This window comes from Panthera tigris, chromosome C2 (assembly GCF_018350195.1).
Source record: "Panthera tigris isolate Pti1 chromosome C2, P.tigris_Pti1_mat1.1, whole genome shotgun sequence".
Lineage (NCBI taxonomy): Eukaryota > Metazoa > Chordata > Mammalia > Carnivora > Felidae > Panthera > Panthera tigris.
The window spans coordinates 123445409-123469692 of NC_056668.1; the positions used below are offsets into that span (position 1 = coordinate 123445409).

The 24284-nt window shown below is 35.4% G+C and overlaps 1 protein-coding gene and 1 long non-coding RNA gene across 9 annotated transcripts in view; one reads left to right on the forward strand and one right to left on the reverse strand.

The window, feature by feature from the left end:
- The window catches only part of PIK3CB (phosphatidylinositol-4,5-bisphosphate 3-kinase catalytic subunit beta), a 175761-nt gene that overhangs the window by 109730 nt on the left and 41747 nt on the right, over nucleotides 1–24284 (forward strand). For all 8 annotated transcript variants that reach the window (XM_042998513.1, XM_042998518.1, XM_042998519.1 and 5 more), the window contains 6 exons: nucleotides 2729–2980; nucleotides 4778–4874; nucleotides 7775–7905; nucleotides 11576–11626; nucleotides 18196–18384; nucleotides 23286–23407. In XM_042998513.1, coding sequence (XP_042854447.1) covers nucleotides 2729–2980; nucleotides 4778–4874; nucleotides 7775–7905; nucleotides 11576–11626; nucleotides 18196–18384; nucleotides 23286–23407 — 842 coding nt within the window. The remainder of the gene's footprint in view (nucleotides 1–2728; nucleotides 2981–4777; nucleotides 4875–7774; nucleotides 7906–11575; nucleotides 11627–18195; nucleotides 18385–23285; nucleotides 23408–24284) is intronic.
- On the reverse strand, nucleotides 13259–16213 carry LOC122241951. Its single transcript, XR_006222050.1, has 2 exons — nucleotides 15281–16213; nucleotides 13259–13372 (listed from the first exon to the last, which is right to left on the reverse strand). It is a non-coding gene; the product is annotated as an uncharacterized LOC122241951 (long non-coding RNA).

The following is a 24284-nucleotide window of genomic DNA, read 5'->3' on the forward strand; positions in this document are numbered from 1 at the left end:
CTTCTTCAATTCCAGACTCCTGTTTTGACAGGCGTCAGTACACATTTCTGTGTGTGTGTGTGTGTGTGTGTGTGTGTGTGTGTGTGTGTGTGTGTGTTTTATTTATTTTTGAGAGAGAGAGAAAGAGAGAGACGGTGAGTGTGAGGAAGGGGCAGAGAGAGAGAGAGAGAGAGAGAGAACAAGAGAGAGAGAGAGGGAGAATCCCAAGCAGGCTCTACCTTGCTTGGTTGGGATTCTCTCTTCTCTCTCGGCCCGTCCCTTGCATGCAGGTGAGCATGCTCTCCCTCAAAATAAATAAACATTAAAAAAAAAAAAAAAAGAGGGACATCTGGGTGGCTCAGTTGGTTAAGCATCTGACTTCAGTTCAGGTCATGATCTCATGGTTTGTGAGTTTGAGCCTCTCATCAGGCTCTGTGCTGACAGTTCAGAGCCTGGAGCCTGCTTTGGATTCTGTGTCTCCCTCCCTCTCTGCCCCCTCCCACTCACACTCTGTCTCTCTTTTTCTCAAAAATAAATAAACATGATTTGCACTTTCCTGATTAAAAAAAAAGAAAAAGATAATGACTAGTGCATAGTGATGGAACCTTTCCTAACCTCCTGATAAACTAAAATTACCATTCATTGTGTGTTCATTAATTGATGCTCCGTTTTCCTGAGGTATCTCAGGGAGGAAAAGAAAACTTCAAAATCTTAAGTTTTGTGCTCTTCCTATCTTCCATACAATTTTACTAACACTAAATTCCATCTTTTGAGCATTTCATGATAGGGCCATTTCTTAGTTGCTTAGGAGAAAATAATTATGGTTCTTATAGGCAATTGCAGTTTTCTTTACAGAATAAAGTAATTATTATTCTTATTTTGTCTTGGCCTTTAAAAATACTAGTATTGTAAGTGTCTCATAGTTTAGATACTTTGAGCATAGCATAAATGTAAATACAAAGATTTCCTAAAAGTGCTGTTGTATAAATCTTTCTTCGTAATTATTATCGTATAATTTACAGAGTAAAAAAAGAATCTCCAGACTTTTTGCCTTATTTCAGGGAACACAGGGGAGTATCATTTAAAGTACTGTAGACATAGACTTAAAAGTTGCTTAAGGCTGTGACTACTCAGTCTTGACAGAGTCTGTTTATTTTATTTATGTAAAAAAATTTGTTTAATGTTTGTTTAGTTTTGAGAGAGAGCACATGAGCAGGGGAGGGGCAGAGAGAGAGAGAGAGAGAGAGAGAGAGAGAGAGAGAGAGACAGACACAGAATCCGAAGCAGGCTTTAGGCTCCGAGCTGTCAGCACAGAGCCCGACGCAGGGCTCGAACTCACGGACTGCGAGATCATGACCTGAGCTAAAGTCGGACACTCAATCCACTGAGCCACCCAGGCACCCCATGTCTGTTTATTTTTTATTTGTTTATTCTTTTGACACTGTTTAAAAACAGATAACCTTGAATGGTTTTTTAAAAAGTAATACAAAAAATGATTTCCATTTTCATTCATATTTGCATTAAATTTTATGAGTTTTAGATTGATTGTGAGCATTTGGTGTTATGCTTGTATTTAGGATCTTAAATTTAGATCATCCAGCTATTTTGTTTGGTGCTTTCTAGAATAATATTTTTGAAGTATTTTATTTTGTGTTATTTGTTTGTTTGTTTCTTTGTTTTTGAGAGAAAGAGAGTTCCAGCAGAGGAGGGCAGAAGGAGAGAGAGAAAATCTCAAGCAGGCTCCATGCTGGGCACGGTGCCTGACACAGGGCTTGATCTCATAACAGAGATCATGATCTGAGCCCAAGTCAAGAGTTGGACCCTTACCCAACTGAGCCACCCAGGCGCCCCAATTTTAAAGTATTTTAACAATAACATAAAATATAATTGAAAATAACTTAAGAGAAGGATAACTCACCAATGTTCTTACTGTCATAGTACAACTAGTTTTATTTGTATTCATTTCTTTGTACTGTCAAAATGTGAATATGCTTTTAGTGAGTATATATTGTATTTTGTTATTTTATTTTTTATTTAAGTTTATACAGTATAGGCTTGTACACAGTGTAGGCTTGATGATGGTTTCAAAGTAAGAAAATAAGGGCGCCTGATGGTTCAGTTGGTTAAACCTCTGACTCTTGATTTCCACTCAGGTCATGATTGCAGGGTTGTGGGAGCAAGCACCATGTCAGGCTCCATGCTGAGCCTGCTTAAGATTGAATCCTGCTTAAGATTCTCTCTCTCTCTCTCTCTCTCTCTCTCTCTCTCTCTCTCTCTCTCTCCCCCCCTCCCTCCTTCCCTCCCTCCCCCCCTCCCTCTCTCCCTTTGCCCCTCACCTCCACTCTCTCTCCCTCTGAAATAAAAATTTTTTTAATGTAGGAAGAGACTTGGGAGACATTCCATCCATCACTTCCTTTCCAGTTTTGCAGAAGAGTAAGACAAGATCCCGAATAAATGAAGTCAGTGGAAGTGAGCATATGATAGTAATAGTTTTTATATTTATGGTCTTGGTTTCTGTAGATCTGTTTATACATACATTGAGACCTCTTGGATTAAGTGAAAAATAGGTTAAAATAACAGTTTAGTGAAGTATCTACTGATTAATTATAGCCTGATGGTTCTGTGGACAAAAGGTTTTTCCTAGAGTTGGTATGCTCCTTCTCCCAATATACGATTTTTCTTCAAAATAGAGGTGTTCATTAGTACAGTGTTCATAAATCTGTGTTTGTTTTTGTCTCCTTCATTATAGGTTCATGTCAGGGCTGGCCTTTTTCATGGTACCGAACTCCTGTGTAAAACCATCGTAAGCTCAGAGATATCAGGGAAAAATGATCACATTTGGAATGAACCACTGGAATTTGATATAAATATTTGTGACCTGCCACGAATGGCTCGATTATGTTTTGCTATTTATGCAGTTTTGGATAAAGTGAAAACGAAAAAATCGACTAAAACTATTAATCCCTCTAAATATCAGACCATCCGGAAATCTGGGAAAGTGGTAATTATGCACTACTGAAAAATTTTTATAATGAAATGATTTTAAGACTCTTTGAAATAATTGAGTAATATAAGTGAAATTTTATCATATAACTTTGGTCCATAAGAAGTGATTTTAAAAAGACAATAAATATCCATTTTTATATTCTGTTTATTTATTTTCTCTTCTGGCAGATTTGTTTTAGCAAATGTCCTACTGTAAGTGTTCTATTATAAATATTATACTTTTAAGAAGAGAGAGGTGTGGGGTGCCTGGGTGGCTCAGTCACTTAAGCGTCCGACTTCGGCTCAGGTCATGATCTCACAGTTTGTGAGTTTGAGCCCCACGTCGGGCTCTGTGCTCACAGCACAGAACTTGCTTTAGATTCTCTGTCCCCCTCTCTCTGCCCCTTCCTCACTCATTCCCCCCCTTTCAAAATAAATAAACTTAAAAAGATACAGATAAAAATGAATGAAAAGATCTAAAAAATTATATGTCCACAGTCCCTTAACTAAAATTCTAGGTGCCACATATACTTGAACACTCAGAATTTTTTGAATTTTAGAAAGATTACACAACACACTTCACTCAACACACTCTGTGGGATCTGGAGCACAAATCTGTAATCAAACATATCAGTATCCAACAGTGAAATCTGTGACTATTCATACTGAATGAGACAAATGAAGAGTATCAGTTAAGTTCATGCCATTTCTGACCATGTTTTACTGTCAAGTGAAATTTTTTTTTTTTAAGGTTTATTTTTGAGAGAAAGAGAGCGCTTGCGTGCGCGCGTGAGTGGGGAGGGGCAGCGAGAGGGGACAGAGGATCCAAAGCAGGCTACACACTGACATCAGCAAGCTTGATGTGGGGCTGGAACTCATGAACCTCGAGATCATGCCCTGAGCCGAAGTCAGATGGATGCTCAACCGACTGAGCCACTTAGGTGCCCTGCACTGTCAAATGAGTTATGGACAAACCTTTAGTTTTTGGAGTTTGTTAGATTTTGAGGTTGTGGAAAAGGGATGGTGTACCTGTTCTGATATTCTCATCTTCTGTTTCCTGTTTTTAGTCAGGTCTTTTTCATTTTCTTATAAGTTTAGAAGGCATGGAGGCATGAATTGTATACTTGTTTTAAAAAACTGGTTACTATATTTATGTATGTGTATTTGTATCCTTTATTTTTTACTGTGAGAATGCAAGGCTTTTCTTGTGGCTATTACCATATAGTTAAAAAAAATAAATTTTAGGATGTAAAAGTCACAGAAGAGTTATTTCCTCAGTGTTTTTTCTTCCACTGATACAGAATTTTACTAAAAGCTTTTGACTATTTATGAGTATTTTTGATAAATTGTGACCAAGTTAATTGGTCTAGATACCTGTGTAAGTCTGTGAGCTTGGCACTTCCTTTTTAGAAATATTAATAAATTCTACAATACCAGAATACATTGCCTTCTCCTACGTAAGATTTACTTAGGCTTAAAGCTCTTAAAACATACAGCCTGACATTATATCACGCATATTTTCTTGAATCATTAAAAATTCCTTATCACTTGCAATGTTTATACATTAAATACTGTTTTTTGGATATGTTATTTTATCATGAGACATTAATTGGCTTTCAGAGTTTTCTTGAACCACTGTAAAGATCTTGAACATTTTTCCATGTATATCTTGTTTTATTTTGGATGATTTTTTGGAAATCATCGGGAACTCTAGCAATTTCTAGAACTAAATTTTTGAAACAAAGGGCATGTACACATTTACATGCTAAAGTTCATTTTCAGCGTATTTATGCAATGGTATCTTTTTCAACAGCATTATCCTGTAGCATGGGTAAATACAATGGTTTTTGACTTTAAAGGACAGTTGAGATCTGGAGACATAATATTGCACAGCTGGTCTTCATTTCCTGGTAAGATTTATATCCTAATCCTTAAATAGTAACTTTTGGCATGTGGACTAGTTACTGTTTCTTTATGACTCACTATTCTTTTAGTTTAGTAAAGAAACCTTCATTTCATATCTTTATTATTCTTTCTAAAACAGATTCCCACAGATGGTTTTAATATGTTTAAAAAGTGATTTATATCTGAATATATTTGTTATCTTAATGAATATGGTGTTGTTTTAAACATTTTATTTTTGCAGGCTTTGGAGAAATTGTCCTAAAAAACAATGTCTTATAACAACCTTTGTTGCGCCTAGTTGTACTAAATTTACTGCACTAATAGAAGGCACATCCACTAATAATGGGAGGAATAGTAAAAATACAATAAGTGTTTAGTTGGCTTTAACCCGAAATTTGAGCTATAATTTGTCTGTATTTCTTAAATATTATGCAGAGCACCCCAATAAGGTAGATAGTTTTATCTCCATTTTACAGATGAGAAAAGTGAACCTCAGAGATGATAAGTTGGTCAGTCGTACATAATTGGCTCAAAACCAGGGTTTATACAAAAGATTGCTTGACTCTTTCCATTATTCCATATTGCTTTTTTTTGAATGTTGGAAGTTTTTAGTGTAAGCTTTGCATTGTAATAGTGGTTTTCTTTTTTTCCCCTGCCTTCATAGCTCATTAATACAGTTAATAAAATTGTGAACTTACGTGCATTTTAAAATTATTTTGTGGGTGACAGACGTTTGAAAATATTCATTTATTAGTAGTTGCCATCTGAGAAACTGGTTTTGGATAATCAGTTCCTCACAGACGTATTTAAAACTCCTCATATTCTAATATTTTATGTGTATATATATTCTTTAATTTCTGCTCTTTCCTACATATACTTGTAATAGTTTTTATTAATCATGTTATTCCCAAAATATAGAATAGTAGGCATTTATGCATTTCTTAAGAGAAACTGTGAGTGTCATAACAGTAAAAGTTATGCATTTCAGCAGTTATACTTCTTTCAAAACCTTAATTTAGATTCACACATGTTCTCCAGAATCACCAAGCAACTTGACTCGTATTTTTAGCAGAATTGATGATTTTGGACAGTATTAACTTGGCATACCATGAACCTGACTTCATCTCTAACAAAATATAACATGAAAAATAATAAATGAACACATTTTCTCTGCATGTATCAACTCTAGAATTGTCGCTTTATCCCTGTAGGAGTGAGGCTGAAATACAAATAGTCTTTTTTTTTTTTTTTCCCCAAATAATCTATTATCTAGAGTCCCTAGGTCATCACTATAGGGTATATAATCACATTTCTGGTTGCTTTTATATCTTTCCCGATTTCTTCATGTATACACTAGGAAATATTCTATTTTTTTTCCATTCTGAAAGAAAGTAGCATTTTCTGTGCAGTGTTCTGCTCTTGCCCTTTTAACCTTATGTATCTATCTAGAGTGTTGCTGATGCTTTTTAAAGTAGACTTATCTTTTGATAATTTAAGCAAGTGTTACAATGAATAACCTTGCTTATGTGTAGGTATTTGTGTAAGATTTCCTAGAGATGGGTTTATTGTGTTAAAGAATATATACATTTGTTATTGTACACCTGAAACTGATAAATCACTCTATGTTAACTAACTCGAATTAAAATAAAAACTTTAAAAAAAATAAAAACTTGGAATTTTAAAATAAAAAAGTAAATACATTTGTAAGTTTGATGAATAATCACAAATTGCTCTCCAGTAGAGACTGTACCAATTCATACTCTCTATAATGTATTAGAGTGCCTTTTTGTAACCCCTTTTAAGCAAGGTTACCTCTATATGTTTGGGACTGATAAGAATACTAAAATGGTACATTTTACTTTAGATAGATTGCATGTTATGGGACAAGGAAGTATAATGCTACCATAAGTATAAGATTTTAATTTGCTGAGAAATCTGATTTAGAAGTGTATAAATGATGAGAATTGCTTCCTTCTATGAAATTTGACGATATTAAACATGAGCAAAGAATTGATCAGGACCTGAAACTTGCAAATACTTTGTGAAGATTTTCTAGCATTGGTAAATAATTCGAGTGTGCATAGTATCTGGATATTAGGCCTGGACACAATGGATTTTTATCTTTTGTTTCCTTAGGAGAGAACAACTGCTAAAAATCAGTGTAAGGAAGGACATACTAGTTTGCAGACGGGAGACTTGAGGATGTACTGCTAATTCTGTTCTCTTATCTTGAGTTTAATGTCTTTTTAATAGTTTATCTGTGAAATGAAAGTTATATGAACTCCGGGGTTTTATGAGAGCATTGAAATGTAAGATGCCTATGCACAAGTCTGTGAATGGACCATTTTAGAGTGTGGGAGCAGTGCCTTGAAGAAAGAAGCAGTTTATAGCAGTACCACTTGAATGGAGTATTGCAGAGACTACTGGAGAGGTGTTTAACTATATCAGCAGTTATGGAATGATCTAGGAACATAAATAGCATTAGGTTTGTTCAAAAGAATGTCATTGATGACCCTCAGAAATAACAGTTTGGGTACTGTGGTGACCACAGAAAATAAGAAATCCCTATATGTGATGAAGTTAGGAAAATTTTTTGGTCACGTTATTTTGATGGGAAGCAATTCCAATTAAGTCTTTTTCAAGATTGAGAATTCTTACCAAATTTGAAGGAAGATGTGAGGTACGTATTAATTTTTGTAAACTTTCTCATTTTAGAGATGTATGTAAACGTATTCAACTCTTGTGTCAAGTATTAACAGAAAATTAGAGGCTTACTGATAAAATTATCTGACAAATTCCTTAGGTAACATACTTTAAAAATAATTTTCATGGTTGAAATCTATTAAGAATTTTAGTTTAGTTTCAAAAACATTTTTTAAGAATCAAAATTATTTGCATATTTTAGATGAACTTGAAGAAATGTTGAATCCAATGGGAACTGTTCAGACAAATCCATATACAGAAAATGCAACAGCTTTGCATATCAAATTCCCAGAGAATAAAAAACAACCTTATTATTATCCTCCCTTTGATAAGGTAAGCTAATTATTTTAAAGGCCACTATGTATGAAAATCATTGAATTGTTAGTTCTTGGCTCTACATGTTTATAATGAAACTTTACGAAAACTTTTTCTTTCCAAATGTCACATATGTTGTCAGCTTGATTCAGTGGAAAGACCACTGAGCATGGAGCCAGCTAACTCTTACTTAGTCTTGGCTTCATCACTGACCAGGTGGAACATAGTATCTCTGGAAGTCAGGTTTCTCATTTATAAAATGAGGAAATTATAATGGTTCTCTGAGGTTCTTTTCAATTTAAAACGGCTGTAAATGCATTCATATGTAAATCTGAGCATGTGAAACGTCCTTAAAGCTTGCCCAGCATATTCAGGGATTAAAGACATATTCACTGCTGTTGTTAGAATTGGTATTCAAAGAACAGATAATTTATGTTGAATATTACTATCAGGAAGACTTCCTAAGGTACTGTTATTTATGTAGAATCTATACCAAGGACTTCCATTTCTAAACACATTTCCTTAGTATACAAACTGCTTATCTTGGCAATCTGGAGGGTATCTCGTGGATTTGAAAATGGGGCTTTGCTAATTTATATTCTAAGAGAGCTAAGTTGTCATATGTTTTATCTTCAGGCTTGGCATCATTGCTTCACGTGTGATTGATGCTGATTTTTATGAGAAAATCTTGAAGCAAATTCTCAGAGAATAACTAATTTATTTTATTTCCTTAATCTATGTGAGAATAAACTTCCCTTAAAAATTGATAATATACCGGTCAGCTAAGCATTCGACTCATGATTTTGGCTCAGGTCATGATCTCACGGTTTATACGTTAGAGCCTCACATCGGTCTCTGTGCTGACAGTGAAGAGCCTGCTTGGGATCCTCTCTGTCTCTCCCTCTCTCTCCCCCTCCCCTGCTCATGTTCTCTCTCTCTCTGTTTTTCAAAAGAAATAAAAATTTTAAATAAATAAATACATTTGATATCACACTAAATAATATTCAAATCAATTGTATTTTAAAATCCAGCACTACCAGACCTGTATAGAATAGATTTCTAAAGTAGTATGTAAATTAAACTTGTTACGTAATGTTTCTTCTTTACTCTCATTTTAATTGAACTTTATCGACATAAGAAGCAACTTTTCGGGGCACCGAGGTAGCTCAGTTGGTTAAGCATCTGACTGTTGGTTTCAGCTCAGGTCATGATCTCATGGTCCATTCAAGCCCCACATCTGTCAGTGCAGAGCCGGCTTGCAATTCTCTCACTCCATCTCTCTCTACCCCTCACCCGCTTATGCTGTTTCTCTCTCAAAATAAATAAATAAATGTAAAAAAAAAAAATAAGCCTTTTTATTTCAAATTCTTCTAAAGTATTTTCTTGATTAGTAATAATAGGGGTTATTACAGCAGAAATCTCAAATCTCAGATATGTCAAGAACCATAGACCTTAGTGTTCATTGAGTAGAAAAAGGTATTTTGACTCCTCTTTGCATTCATGCCTTGGCTTTATTCCTTAGAATAGCAATTTAACCAGAAGGCATAGCTACTTGTGTTACATTTAATAGTATAAGCTACAACTATTTTTGTGTTGTTATAGTGTGAGTTCAACAATTATAGTTTCTTTTGGATGAAATGGGGGGAGAAGCAAAGTAGGAGGAGAGAATCCCAAGCAGACTCTGAGCTCTCAGCACTCAGCTGGGTGCAGGACTCAATCCAACAAACCATGAGATCATCACCTGAGCCAAAATTAAGAGCCAGATACTGAACCGACTGAGCCACCTAGGTGCTCCAAAATGGGGTGCATTTTATTATTATTTTTTAAAGTAATTAATTTTTTAAATTTACATCCAAGTTAGTTAGCATATAGTGCAACAATGATTTCAGGAGTAGATTCCTTAGTGCCCTTACCCATTTAGCCCTTCCCCCCCTCCCACAATCCCTCCAGTAACCCTCTGTTTGTTCTCCATATTTTTTTTTTTTTTTTTTTTTTGTTCTCCATATTTGAGAGTCTCTTCTGTTTTGTCCCCCTCCCTGTTTTTATATTATTTGTGCTTCCCTTCCCTTATGTTCATCTGTTTTGTCTATTCACGTCCTCATATGAGTGAAGTCATATGATATTTGTCTTTCTCTGACTAATTTCACTTAGCGTAATACTCTCTAGTTCTATCCACGTAGTTGCAAATGGCAAGATTACATTCTTTTTGATTGCCGAGTAATACTCCATTGTATATATATAAAATGTGGTGCATTTTGAAGCATTTTTACAAATAGAACATCCTCTGCAAATTTAAATAGTTTTCACCTGCTATTTCAAGAGAGGTCCACTTTTTAAAAAACAAAAAAATATTGCTTACGTCACTAAACTTTTTGCTTTTGTAATCTCTTAGTCTGTCTTTGAAGATGAATTTGAGATAGAGGGTTTTTCTTTAAATATGTATAAATATGTTTATAATTATTGGGTTTTTTTAATTGTACAATTTATATGCGATCATTTAAAATATCAGTTAATACAGATAGAAAAGGTGAAAGTTCCCTGTGTTCTTTTTATTTAATAGTTTTTGTTGTGATCACTTGTGTACCTTTTGCTTTTCAAGTCAATTTTATGGTTATTGATTAATGACTGTAATCTCATTTTGTTTTTATAACAACCCTATGAAATAGGATAAGAGTTATCACTGCACTTTACATTTGAGGATACAGTTAAATTATTCATTTAGGATTATATAACTCAGTATCAGGATATAAATCTTCAGATTCTTTAACCACTGATTTTTCCCGTCTTTTCAAGAATCAGAGTCTCTTTAAAGGGCACCTGGGTGGCTCAGTTGGTTAACCATCAGACTCTTGATTTTGGCTCAGGTCATGATCTCACAGTTCATGGGTTTGAGCTCTGTGCTGACAATGCAGAGCCTGCTTGGCATTTTACCTCTTTTTCTCTCTGCCCCTACCTCATTCTCTCTCTCTCTCTCTCAAAATAAATAAACTTAAAAAAAAGAATCAGAGCCCATTTAGAACTTAATGAATTCAAACGGCTGTCTCTTGATACTCTACTTTTGTTATGTTAATTAAGAAAAACAGTGACAAAAACTATTTATTTAGTAACTCTTGTATACCTTTGCATTTTCTTAAGCAGAAAATATTTACCTGTATTTAAAATTCTTTCATATGCATATGCAAGCCATTGCTTATTTTGTCTAGAGACAATGCTAGTGCACCCTAGGAGTCACAGTCCCTTATAATAATACCCTTGATACCCAGTTGTCAAGAGTTTAAAGATTGGGATGGGGGGGGTGCCTGGGTGGCTCAGTCAGTTGAGTGTCCAGCTTAGGCTCCGGTCATGATCTAATGGTTGGTGAGTTCCAGCCCCATATTGGGCTTGCCGCTGTCAGTGTGCAGCCTGCTTTTGATCCTCTGTCCCCCTCTGTCTCTACCCCTCCCTGCTCGCATTCTGTCTCTCAAAAATAAATAAAAATATTTTCTAAAAAGATTTAAAAAAAAGTTCGAAGATTGGGAATCACTGTATAATACCATTTTGCATTTAAAATTCATGTTTACATTATAAAGCATAGAAATGCCAGACCATATGTTGTTTCTTTTAGTCTAAGTACAATTATAATCATTTACAATTAAAATTTTCCAAATATAAGAGCCAAAATTTAATTTTAAAAGTTTTTTTTTAACAGATAATCGAGAAGGCAGCTGAGATTGCAAGCAGTGACAGTGCTAATGTATCAGTAAGTATCAAGGTTTTAAAAGGACCCTTTCTCCTTATTAGTTACTTTCATCTCATTTATGGTAATGAGCTTATAGATGACCATACTCTTATGGAAGAATAGCCTGAGAATGTATGTGAGTATGTACATACTATGTTTTTTGTTGAATGGCAGCTGTTTGTAGGTGGTCTGTGTTCAGTGGTAAACCCTTTTCTGATATAAGCACAGGTTTAGCATCTCGTCTTTTTTATTGTATTGTATTGTATATACTGTATGTATATACTATATGTATATATGTGTGTGTATATATATACACACACATATATACATATAGTGTGTATATATATATATATATATATATATATATATATATATATATATAGGCTCCATGCTCAACATAGGGCTTGAACTCACCAGTGTGAGATCAAGAGTTGCATGCACTACTGACTGAACCAGCCAAGCACCCCCAGCAGCTAGTCTTTAAGGGATGTTATGCCACCTCATAGATTGACAATACTGTCTTTTTGAATAGTATTCAGTTGAATGAAGAGACTGTAATTTTATTTATCTCATGTAACAGCATATATAATCAGGCCAGGATTTACAGTGCTGGGGAGCCAGTTTCTTCCATCTTGGTGCTCTATCATGTTAGTGTGTACTTTCTGTCTCAAGTTTAATACTGGTGCTTCAGTTTCTTGTGTATTATGGTGCAGCCAGCAAGGAATAGGGAAAGCAAGAGTAGAGGCTGTACCCATTCTTTTTGAAGATATCATTTATATGCCTCATTGCTGTTCACATCTCATTAATCAGGACTTCCTCACATGGCCATACCTAACCACAAGTGAGGCTGGGAAATGTAGTCATAGGCTGGGCAGTCATGTGCTTGGCCAGAAAAAGATTCTAGTTAATAAAGGATGAAGAGCAGAATGCATACAGAGGAATAAACAGTAATTTCTCCCACACATACCCATTGTTTGTACCCAAAAACTACAAAGTAGATTACTTTGTTTAGTTTACACCATATGCAATTTTTCTACCACCTATACTTTTTAGTTTAATTTTTTTACTCTTAAGATCATTTAAGACTTTGCTGAGTCTGACCTAATGTTCTCTTACCATGTTGTCTGTTTACAGTTTTTATGTGTCTTCAGTATAAGGCCATTCTACATAGAATGGTTAATTATATAGAGGCCAGAAGACAAAATGGAGAGAGTGTATGTTTTTTTCATTTACACAGAATCAAAGCTCTATTTAATGTTGGCTAGTTGGAGAAATGTCTGGCTCAGGGTGTCTTCTGCTTTGCCATTAAGAGTTTTCAAAAATATCCATAGTCCTGCAGTACAAGTCATCTACTACCATAAATACTTTGAGAGCACTTCTTTTTAATGACACAAAAGAAGTGCAAGTATACGCTTATCAGCTTGCCATGCAATTATGGGCAGACCTTGGGGATACTGTGGGTTCTGTTCCAGACCACTGCAATAAAGGGAATATCACAATAAAGTGAGTCATGAATTTTTTGGCTTCCTACTGCATATAAAAGTTATGTTTACACTGTACTGTAATCTTACATGTGCTACAGCATTACACCTAAAACACAATGTACATACCTTAATTTAAAAACACTTTTTGTTAAAAAGTGCTAATCATTACCTGAGCTTTCAGCAAGTTGTAATCTGTTTGGTGGTGGAAGTTCTTGCCTTGATGTTGATGACTTCTGACTGATCAGGGTGGAAGTTGCTGAAGGTGGGGGTAACTGTGGCAGTTCTTAAAATAAGACCACAATGAAGTTTGCTGCATTAATTGACTCTTCTTCCTTTTAGGAACGATTTCTCTGCAGCATGCAATCTGCTTAATAGCATTTTACCCACAGTAGAACTTGTTTCAAAATTAGAGTCCATCCTTTCAATCCCTGTTGCTGCTTTATCAACTAAGTTTATGTCATATTCTAAATCCTTTGCTGTCATTTCAACAGACTTCACAGCATCTTTACCAGTGGTAGATTCTATCTCAAGAAACCACTTTCTTTGGGGCACCTGGGTGGTTTGGTTGGCTAAGCATCCGACTTTGGCTCAGGTCATGATCTCACAGTCGTGAGTCTGAGCCCCGCGTCGGGCTCTGTGCTCACGGCTCATAGCCTCCAGCCTGCTTCGGATTCTGTGTCTCCCCCTCTCGCTGCCCCCCCCCCCCGCCTCAAAAATGAATAAACCTAACACTTTCTTTGCTGATCCATAAGAAACAAGTCCTCATCTGTTCACGTTTTATCATGAGATTGCATCATGTCTGTCACATATTCAGGCTTCACTTCTGGTTCTCTTGCTGTTTTTACCACATCTGCAGTTACTTCCTCCCCTGAAGTCTTAAAACACTCAAAGTCATCCATGATGGTTGGAATCAACTTCTTCCAAACTCCTTGTTAATGTTGATATTTTGACCTCTTTCATGAATGATGAATGTTCTTAATGGCATCTAGAATGGTGAATCCTTTCCAGAATGTTTTCAATTTACTTTGTCCACATCCATCAGAGGAATCACTGTGGCAACTTTGACCTCACAAAATGTATTTCCTAGATAATAAGGCTTGAAAGTTGAAATTACTCCTTAATCTATGGATTGCAGGGTGGATATTGTGTTAGCTGGCATGAAACAACATCAGTGTAATTGTACATCTCCATCAGAACCCTTAGATGACCAGGTGCATTGTCAGTACTAAAGTTTTGAAAAGAATCTTTTTTTCTGACCAGTAGGTCTCAACAGTGAGCATAACATATTCAGTAAACCATGTTGTAAACAGATGTGCTGTCATCAGGCTTTGTTGTTCCATTTATTATAGAGCACAGGCAGAGTAGATTTAGCATAATTCTTAAGGGCCATCCGATTTTGGAATGGTCATTTAGCACTGGCTTCAACTTAAAGTCACCGGCTGTGTGAGCCCTAACAAGAGAGTCTGCCTGTCCTTTGAAGCTTTGAAGCCAGACATTGACTTCTCCTCTGTAGCTGTGAAAGTCTTAAATAGCATTTCCTTCTAATATAAATATGTTTCGTGCACATTAAAAAGCTGTTGTTTAGTGTAGCCACCTTCATTAATTATGTTAGCTAGATCTCTGGACAACTTCCTGTGGCTTCTATATCAACACTTGTTTCTCCTTGAACCTTTATGTTATAGCGATGGCTTCTTCCTTTCATGCCCCCTCATACCCATATCCCCCCCATTGGGAAGTGGGGGAAAGCCACACTCATTTTTTTGATGTGCTTATAGCAAAGTGTATTTGCTTTGATTTATTCTAGTCAGTAATCACTGTTATATCATAATATGTATATGGTTTTTGAAAAATCCACATGTAAAGAAAAATAGAGAATATGAATGTTAGTGTTAATTGCTTTCCACCATTATCTTACTTTAGTTCAAACATTTGAACAGGTGTATAAGATCACCATTTACCCTATACAGTGTAAGTTTTCATTACTGATTATTTTGGGTTTTGCAAAAGAATGTAAGATTCTGTGTTTTCTTTGGGCTTCCTGCCACATTTCTGGTAGTTGTTTATTTTTACCTTGGCTTTATTCAGTGCTGTGCTTTTCATAGCTCGGTAAACAATCACAGTACAATTATAGAGCCAATCCCCTTGCTTTCCCCTCTTAGTTTACTCATAGGTCTTCAGGATATTTACTTACAGTAGGTCTGTAGAGTCTAATTTTGATTCACAAAATTACAGTGGGTTTGCTAGCTTTTTGCATTATTTAACAGCAGTCTGCGTTTCGCTGACATGAACAATTTATACTGTGTTGTTTGCAGCAGCAGGTTTCATTTTGAGATGTGTAAGTAAGTGTAGGAGTTTGATTTTCAGATTCTGATGACTTGTCATGATAATTTTTCGGAGAAACCCTGTCAAGCCTGTAAAAGAGAGCATACCATTTTTAGGTTGAAGGTCTGAATATAAACCCATTGTAATCGTACATTCTGTGTGTGTGTGTAAAATAATTTTTTTAAAGAACGGTTTTAGGATCACAACAAAATCAGGAGGAAGGTACAGAGATTTCTCATATACCCCTATCCCTTCACATGCATCTCCCTTTCCCATTAGCGACATCACTCACCAAAGTGGTATATTTGTTGCCAAGAATGCACCTATATTGACAAATCATAATCACCCAAAGTCCATAGTTTGTTTACCTTGGGTTTCATTCTTGGTGTTGTATATTTTGTGAGTTTGGACAATGTGTGATATGTTTTTATCACTATCATATTATGCAGAATATTTTTACTGTCCCATGAATCCTCTGCTCTGCCTCTTCATTTCCCCACCCTACCCCTGGCAACCACTGATCCTTTTATTCTCTCCATAGTTTGGTCTTTTCTACATGTTATATAAGTTGGAATCATAGAGTATGCAGTCTTTTCAAACTGGCTTCTTTCCCTTAATGCTATGTACTTAAGGGTCCTTCATGTCTTTTTGTGGCATGAAAGCTCTTTTCCTTTTAGTGTTAAATAATACTCCATTGTCTGTATGTATTACAGTTTATCCATTCGCCCACTGAAGGACATCTTGGTTGCTTCTAAATTTTGACAATTTTGAATAAAGATGCTGTAAACATCCATGTGCGGGGTTTTTGGTGGGCATAAATTTTCAACTCCTTTTGGTAAATACGAAGGGGCATGATTACTGGATTGTATGGTAAGAGTATGTTTAGTTTTGTAAGACACTGCCACACTGTCTTTCTAAGCAGTTGGCAGTGTTTTGCATTCCCACCAGCAGTGAATATGAGTTGCTCCATATCCTCAACAGCATTTGATGTTGTCAGTGTTCTGGATTTTGGCCATTCTAATAGGTGTGTAGTCTTATCTCATATTTGTTTAATTTGTCTTTCCCTGATGACATATGATGTTAAGCATCGTTTTATATGCTCTTGTTACGTCTGTACCTTGTTTGGTGAGCTGTCTGTTCAGGACTTATATTTTAGTCTGATGGTTTATTTTCTAATTGTTGAGTTTTTAAGAGCTGTTTGTGTAATTGGGTAATGGTCCTTTATCAGGTAAGTCTTTTTGCAGGTATTTTCTCCCAATCTGTAGCTTCTCTCTTCATTCCCTTGACAGTGTCTTTCACAGAGGAGATAATTTTAAATTTACTGAAATCCAGATTAATGGTTCTTTAATTGATGGATCATGCCTTTGGTATTATATGTAAAAAACCATTGCCAAACCCCAGGTCATCTAGGTTTTCTCTTATATTATCTGCTAGGAGTTTTATAGTTTTGTGTTTCACATTTATTTTTACTAAGTTGGGTAGTGTCAATCCTTCAACTTTATTGCTTCTTCATTATTGTGTTGGCTGTTCTGGGTCTTTTGTCTCTCCATATAACTTTAGAATTGCTTTATTGACACCTACAGAATTTTGATTGGGTTTGCATTAAATCTGTTGATTACGTTGGGAAGAGCTGACATTCTGACAGTACTGAATCTTACTATTCATGAACATGGAATATCTTTCTGTTTATTTAGTTCTTTGATTTCTTTCACCAGAGTTCAGTAGTTTTCCTCATATAGATTTTGTACATATTTTGTTAGTTTTATACCTAAGTTTTCATATTTTTGGGTGCTAACGTAAGTGGTATTAGGTTTTTAATTTCAAATAGCACTTAGGTTGCTGATATATAGGAAAGTAATTTACTTTTGTATACTAACCTGTGTTCTACAATCTTGCTTTAATTATGTTCCGGTAATATTTTTGTTGATTCTTTCAGATTTTTTACATAGACAGTTCTGTGTAGATAATTATAATCCCCATTCTTTTGTACATGTGCATATATTATTTTTAATCTCATTACTTTAGAAAATAATATAACTAGTTTAATGCTTATATGAAATATCAGTTAAAAATTCCTATTCTGGAAAGGTTTTTTGTTTTTTTTTTAATGTATTTTGGCCTAAATGATAAAGTTTTTCTTTAAGTATGGGAAATGAGTCTCTTTTTTTTTTCATGTTACTATAATTCAGAGTCTAGATCCAAAAAATAGCACGGGCCATCTTCATTATTTTAGTTTATTCTTACAAGGATTGGGAAAGAAAATGGGATAATTGTATTTGTTTCATGTTTAGTTTTATCCAAGATTTATTGCTTAATCCAGTGGTTTTTATGCCTCTGAGCTAACAAGACACTTACACTTTTTTAAAAACTTCATATGTTTGGTTTGTCTTTGTTGTTTTATTTGTTTATAGAAATTAAAAATTAAAATGGAAAGACAGGAAATTCAGTTCAAATAATAAATGACTTTTTAATCCAAATTGCAATTCTGCCACCTAGTGTTTGCACATGGACTTTTAAAGAATCCGTATTTCCCCCCCTTTGTAAGAACTGTTTAAAAATAATTCTTTCCTTCATCCTTAGCTTACAGATTTAATATTCTATCAATAAAACATATAAAAAGGGCATCCATCCTTAGTAATCTTTTTAAGGAATTCGATTTTTAGTATCTTACATGTTAAAGCTCATAAATTGTTTATAAATTTCTTGTATATAAATTTGCTAAGTGTTTGCCAGTGCTGTTCACAGAATTAAATTATGTGATGAATGAGTATTTTACTTTCTTAGAGTCGAGGTGGAAAAAAGTTTCTTGCTGTACTGAAAGAAATCTTGGACAGGGATCCCTTGTCTCAACTGTGTGAGAACGAAATGGATCTTATTTGGACTTTGCGACAAGATTGCAGAGAGAATTTCCCACAGTCACTGCCAAAATTACTGCTGTCGATCAAGTGGAATAAACTTGAAGATGTTGCTCAGGTAAGAGTAAAAGATAATTTTTATAATTCTTTTTGGGAATATATATTACTTTGTTGATTTCATGTACATTGTCCTTTCTAACATAGGTATATCTCCATAGATTGGATAATTTTCCATAGGAGAAATTTTCATGTTTTAAACCTTTACATATACTCTAAATGATAGACTAGAAAGTTTAAGATTTTAAAATTCCAGATTTTAGGTAGGTTTTCTATATCTTTCACTAAGAACAATTAAAACATTGCTTTTGGTGTAATCATTGTAATTACTACCTGCACGTAGTAAGTAGGTTCTGGATTATTTCTAACGGTTTCATTCAATGAGCTCCAATGTTTTAATATTAAAATGACTTTAATTTTTGCAGTGACTGTTCTAAAATGAACATGTATTGTTGAAAATTACCTCTTTCTAGAAGCTGATGTTTTAGAGCATAAACCTTTTAGATCACTTTTGGGCAGTATTGATGAATGTTTGCCTTGAGGCAGAATAAAGAAAGGAAAAAAATTGTTCCAAAGAGCCAAACAAATTTTAGTTTCTTGATTTAATTTTCAGAACGCTGGAAAAAGCACTGTCATTTATTAAATGCAGTGGTTATCAGTGTTCTGTAGAAAGATCCTTGAAATGGTTTTTTAATCAGAATGAATACATTTGGTATGTTTAAAATAACCAAATTTGTTTACCTTACTTGTTTGAATTCAACTGATCTTTTTAAAAGTTTTCTGGTCTTAGTAAATCTATAGCAACTTAAAAAAATTTTTTTAATTTAATTCTAGTTATATTAGCGTTATATTCGTTTCAGGTGTAAAATCTATAATGACTTAAAAAAAAATTTTTAACGTTTGTTCTTGAGAGAGCAAGAGAGCGAGAATGAGTGGGGGAGGGGCAGAGTGAGAGAGGGACACAGAATCTGAGCAGGCTGAGGTGTCAGGTCAGAGCCTGATGTGGGGCTCAAACTCATGAGCTGTGAGAATCATGACCTGAGCTGATGTCGATGCCTAACAGACTGAGCTACCCAGGTGCCCCATAAAATGACTTTTAAAGATTTTCAAGAAATGCATATTTATTTTAATCATATATATTTAAAATTTATTTTATTTTATTTTATTATTTTACTTCTCTAAGTTTAGAGTTTAGAAAGGACTTCTCTTGAGTTTATTTCTAGTATTTAACAATTTTTTGAATCATGTTACCTAATCATATTATAATGTACCTCATTTAAACTGTTTATACAGTTAGACCATATGAACATTGTTTACTCTGAAAAGGAACTATTTTTGTCATTTAGATAGGTTTTGATTGTTTTGACATAGTTATCTTCTGACTACTTACTTATTTACATTCAAGGTTAGTTTTCTATGAAACCCCTGTAACGGTGGAACATAAGATATAAGCATTTTTTATTTGACACATTTGCCTGCTTCTAATGTATCCATTAGTGTTCAGTTCTAACTGCTTATCCAAGAAATCCATCATATTATTATTTTGTATAGCATTAAAATAGAAGAAATTTTTGGCTGTACTCTTAAGGATATCTGAGAGAGAGGTTTCTTAGGTCAACTGTCAGAAAATGGAATGAGCCAGTTTATGCATAATATTTCTTTATTTGAACCCTGGGGACAGAAATTTTTTTTACTTTTGGGAATTTAGCATACTTGTCTCATTTCCATGAGGTAATCTAAAGCATTGTTTTCAGATATAACCTAATGTCCTCCATTTCAATAGAAGAAAGCCAATCCTAATCCTCTTTTTTAGTAGTTTTGAGAAAAAAAGTTGATGGAATAAATAGTAATGTGCTCGGGGCTCCTGGGTGGCTCAGTGTCCGACTTCGGCTCAGGTCATGATCTCGCGGTTTGTGAGTTTGAGCCCCACGTCGGGCTCTGTGCTTTCAGCTCAGAGCCTGGAACCTGCTTCGGATTCTATGTTTCCCCATCTCTCTGTCCCTCCCATGCTCATGCTTTGTCTCTCTCCGTCTCTCAATAATAAATAAACGTTAAAAAAGTTAAAAAAAAAAAAAGTAACATGCTTGCTTTCACAACTTTGTCCCATTGCCAGTTACAGTGAATGAGTGCAAAAAATATATAAACTGAATTTTTAATAAATTGACTGTCTTAAGAAGTAGAGAGCCAGAGCCTGGTGCAAAGTTTGTATTCCAATAAATACTAAAGGCAAAAGCTGTGGGTGAAAATTCTGTAGAAGAGCAGCTTCTCTACTGCCCCAAGATTTAAAAAAGAGTAGCCTTCCATTAATCCACAGGAAAATATTCTGTTGACATATTGTGGAAGGGGTTTCGATAGTCTTTGCAAAAGGCTGGTAGTTAATTGGTACTGCTTTCATTATTTATATGTCTGAGTCAGATTTTCCCTATTCACTCTCATAGCTTTCCTCAAACTAAAGTAGTGAGTTTTGCAAATTTTTTTAGTTTACATTTATATAATTAATTCTTTAATAATTGTAAGTAATCTTACCAAAGGTAACTTCTTTCCAATAGTAGTGCTCTTTTTAATTCCCAGCATAGTTTAACCATCTAGTATTACAGAATGTTATCTGCCCTGTATTGTTTTTGTGTGTAGTGTTGTAGTCCATGTGTTAACTGGGGATGCTAGTTTTTTTTAACTACTGTTTCAGACCCTCAGGAAATGGTCCCTCTTGACTCCTCTTTCCATAATGAGGACTGTTGGTCTATTAGAACTTTGGGCAAAGTGGGGAGGGTGGTCTCATCAGTGATAAAAAGTGGTCTGAGGTAGGTGTTTCATATCTTTAAACCAGTATGTGTCAAACCTTTTTTCATTATTACACTTGTTAGGAGCATTTTTAGACATTTTTTCTCTAATAGCCCTGTCCCCATAATTCAGAAGTGTTATTTTTTTCTGTAAATGTAAAATAATAGAAAAATTAAGTTAATTTTTTTAAAGTTTATTTATTTTGAGAGGCGGTAGGACAGAGAGAGGAAGAGAGAGAATCTCAAGCAGTCTCTGTGCTGTCAGCGCAGAGCCCATCACAGGGCTCTATCTCAGGAACTGTGAGATCATGACCTGAGCTGAAATCAAGAGTTGGATGCTCAACGGACTCAGTCACCCATGCACCCCAGAAAAATTAATTTAAAAAGTATCTTTAATGAGGTTAAATTTGCTTGATCTGAGAAAATACCTTTTAACTTAGCGGCTAGGTATTCATTCAAATATTATTGACCTATTTTGGGCACTTGACATAGTTAATGAGAGCAGTTGAATAATTAGTAGAATTAAAATAATAAACTAATTAGAACTACCCTACAACTCAGCAATTGCACTACTAGGCATTTATCCAAGGGATACAGGTGTGCTGTTTCGAAGGGACACATGCACCCCCATGTTTATAGCAGCACTATCAACATTAGCCAAAGTATGGAAAGAGCCCAGATGTCCATTGATGAATGAATGGATAAAGACGATGTGGTGTATATATATACAATGGAGTATTACTCAGCAATCAAAAAGAATGAAATCTTGCCATTTGCAACTATGTGCATGGAACTGGAGGGTATTATGCTAAGTGAAATTAGAGAAAGACAAAAATCATATGACTTCACTCATATGAGGAGTTTAAGAGACAAAACAGATGAACATAAGGGAGGGGAAACAAAAATAATATGAAAACAGGGAGGGGGACAAAACAAAAGAGACTCATAAATATGAAGAACAAACTGAGGGTTGCTGGAGGGTTTGTGGGAGGGGGGGATGGGCTAAGTGGGTAAGGGGCATTAAGGAATCTACTGAAATCACTGCTTCACTGTATACTAACTAATTGGGGTGTAAATTTTAAAAAATAAAGTATAAAGTTAAATCAAAAAAAAATAATAATAATACACTAAAAACTATGTTTAGTTCTCAAAAGTCCCAAGTTTGATGCACAAGGTCAAATGACAAATGACAAGGCGGCTAGCTGGCAGATACTCACTGGCTACTTCTTGCAATATGACTGAGATTGAGCAGTCAAGTGAGAGAAGTCCTCTGGTCATTTCCATCTGTTTGCCATGTTTTTGTAGCTCTAATCTTGCATACATTTTGTGTGTATTCTTTGGAAACTCAAGAAAACCCATTGAAATCTATCAAATATTAAGTAATAAGATTTTTGTCCAACAGGGGTGAGCTTTGAAGGACCACGAATCATAATTATCAGTTTTTTAAAAAAATGTTTACTTAGGGGCGCCTGGGTGGCTCAGTCAGTTAAGCCTCCGACTTCAGCTCAGGTCATGAACTCATGGTTCGTGAGTTCAAGCCCTGCATTGGGCTCTGTGCTGACAGCTCAGAGCCTGGAGCCTGCTTTAGATTCTGTGTCTCTCTCTCTCACTTCGCCTCCCCCGCTTTTAGATTTAAATGTTTAAATGTTTATTTTTGAGAGAGAGAGAGAGAGAGAGAGAGAGAGTGAGTACAGGAGTGTGTACTTGCCTGTGCATGCAAATGAGCAGGGGAGGGGCAGAGAGGGAGGAGAAAGAAGATCTCAATTAGGCTCCACACTATCAGCACAGGTCCCGAAGCAGGATTCACTCTCACCAACTGTGAGATCATAACCTAACTTTAAATCAAGAGTCTGATGCTTAACTGACTGAGCCACCCAGACTCTCCTACCTTTATTCCTTGATCATTTCTTTCTCTCTCTTTCCTTTACAAAATTACAAAATTATTTAATGGCTAATGATTGTAGAATCGCATATTCAATGTATCATTCTATTACTTGTTTATCTATAGAGTATTTCAGTAAAGACATTATTAATTTATGTAAACAGCAGTGGATTTTTGAGTCCTATGTAATTGTAAGTATGCTTTTTCTTTCTTTTGACCCATCTCTGCTCCTGTGTGCCAAGGAAAAATAGATTATTTTCCCCCCCTATAATTTCTGAACCAGTTTCAATTTTTCAACAGCTGCAAGCCCTACTTCAGATTTGGCCTAAACTGCCCCCCCGGGAGGCCTTGGAGCTTCTAGATTTCAACTATCCAGATCAGTACGTGCGAGAATATGCTGTGGGCTGCCTGCGACAGATGAGGTATACTATAGGTGGCTTTCTTTGAGGAAAGGAATAACTTGGGTGTAGATAGTGAAGGTGATGTATGTTGAATGTCTCATAAGAAAGGAAAGAGCTAGGAATTACTCAGTTTAAAGCATATTTTTCATCTGTTCTTCCCTATTCCCTTCTCTACCTCCCTCTCTCTCAAAGACTCCTTTGTCTTTCATGTTTAGCCTATATTATAAAAGAAAACCCAAAAACATACTGGGTCAGAAGGTCCCCAAGATCACCCTTGGTTTCCACAATTCATTAGGACTTACAGGACGCAGCGCATACTCATACTTTTGGCTCTGATTTATGAGACGGAAGGAGACAGTGTAGAATTGGCAAAGGAAAAAGATTCATGGAGCAAAGTCTGGAGGAAACCATCAGAAGCTTCTAAGAGTTCTTTATCAGTGGAGTCTCAGTGAATATACTTAATTCTTCCCAGCAGTGAGTTGTGACAACGTGTCTGAAATATTGTCTACCAGGGGGGCTTGTTAGAGACTTGGTGGCCAGGGTTTTTATTGGGGGCTGGTCACATAAACACCCTCTGCCAAACACAAAAGCAAAATCCTAGACTCCTAGAAGGAAAATGGGTGTTGGGGCATCAACCGTTGGGTAAGAACAGTGTACACACACAAAGCCATTCTTATCTGTTAGGTGGTGGGAAGCCTTCTAAAAGCTATGTTTCCAGATGCCAGCCAAAAGGCCGGTGTAGTTAACAGCCTTTCTAAAAGGATAGCAGTCAGGCCTGCTGCTATGTTAACTCTTTTCTGTCCACCACTCAGAATTAAGAAGTGTTAATATTTTGGCTTTTTTAAAAATTTTATACTTTTAAGCAAATAACATTACAGCTAAAGGTGAAATCCTCATA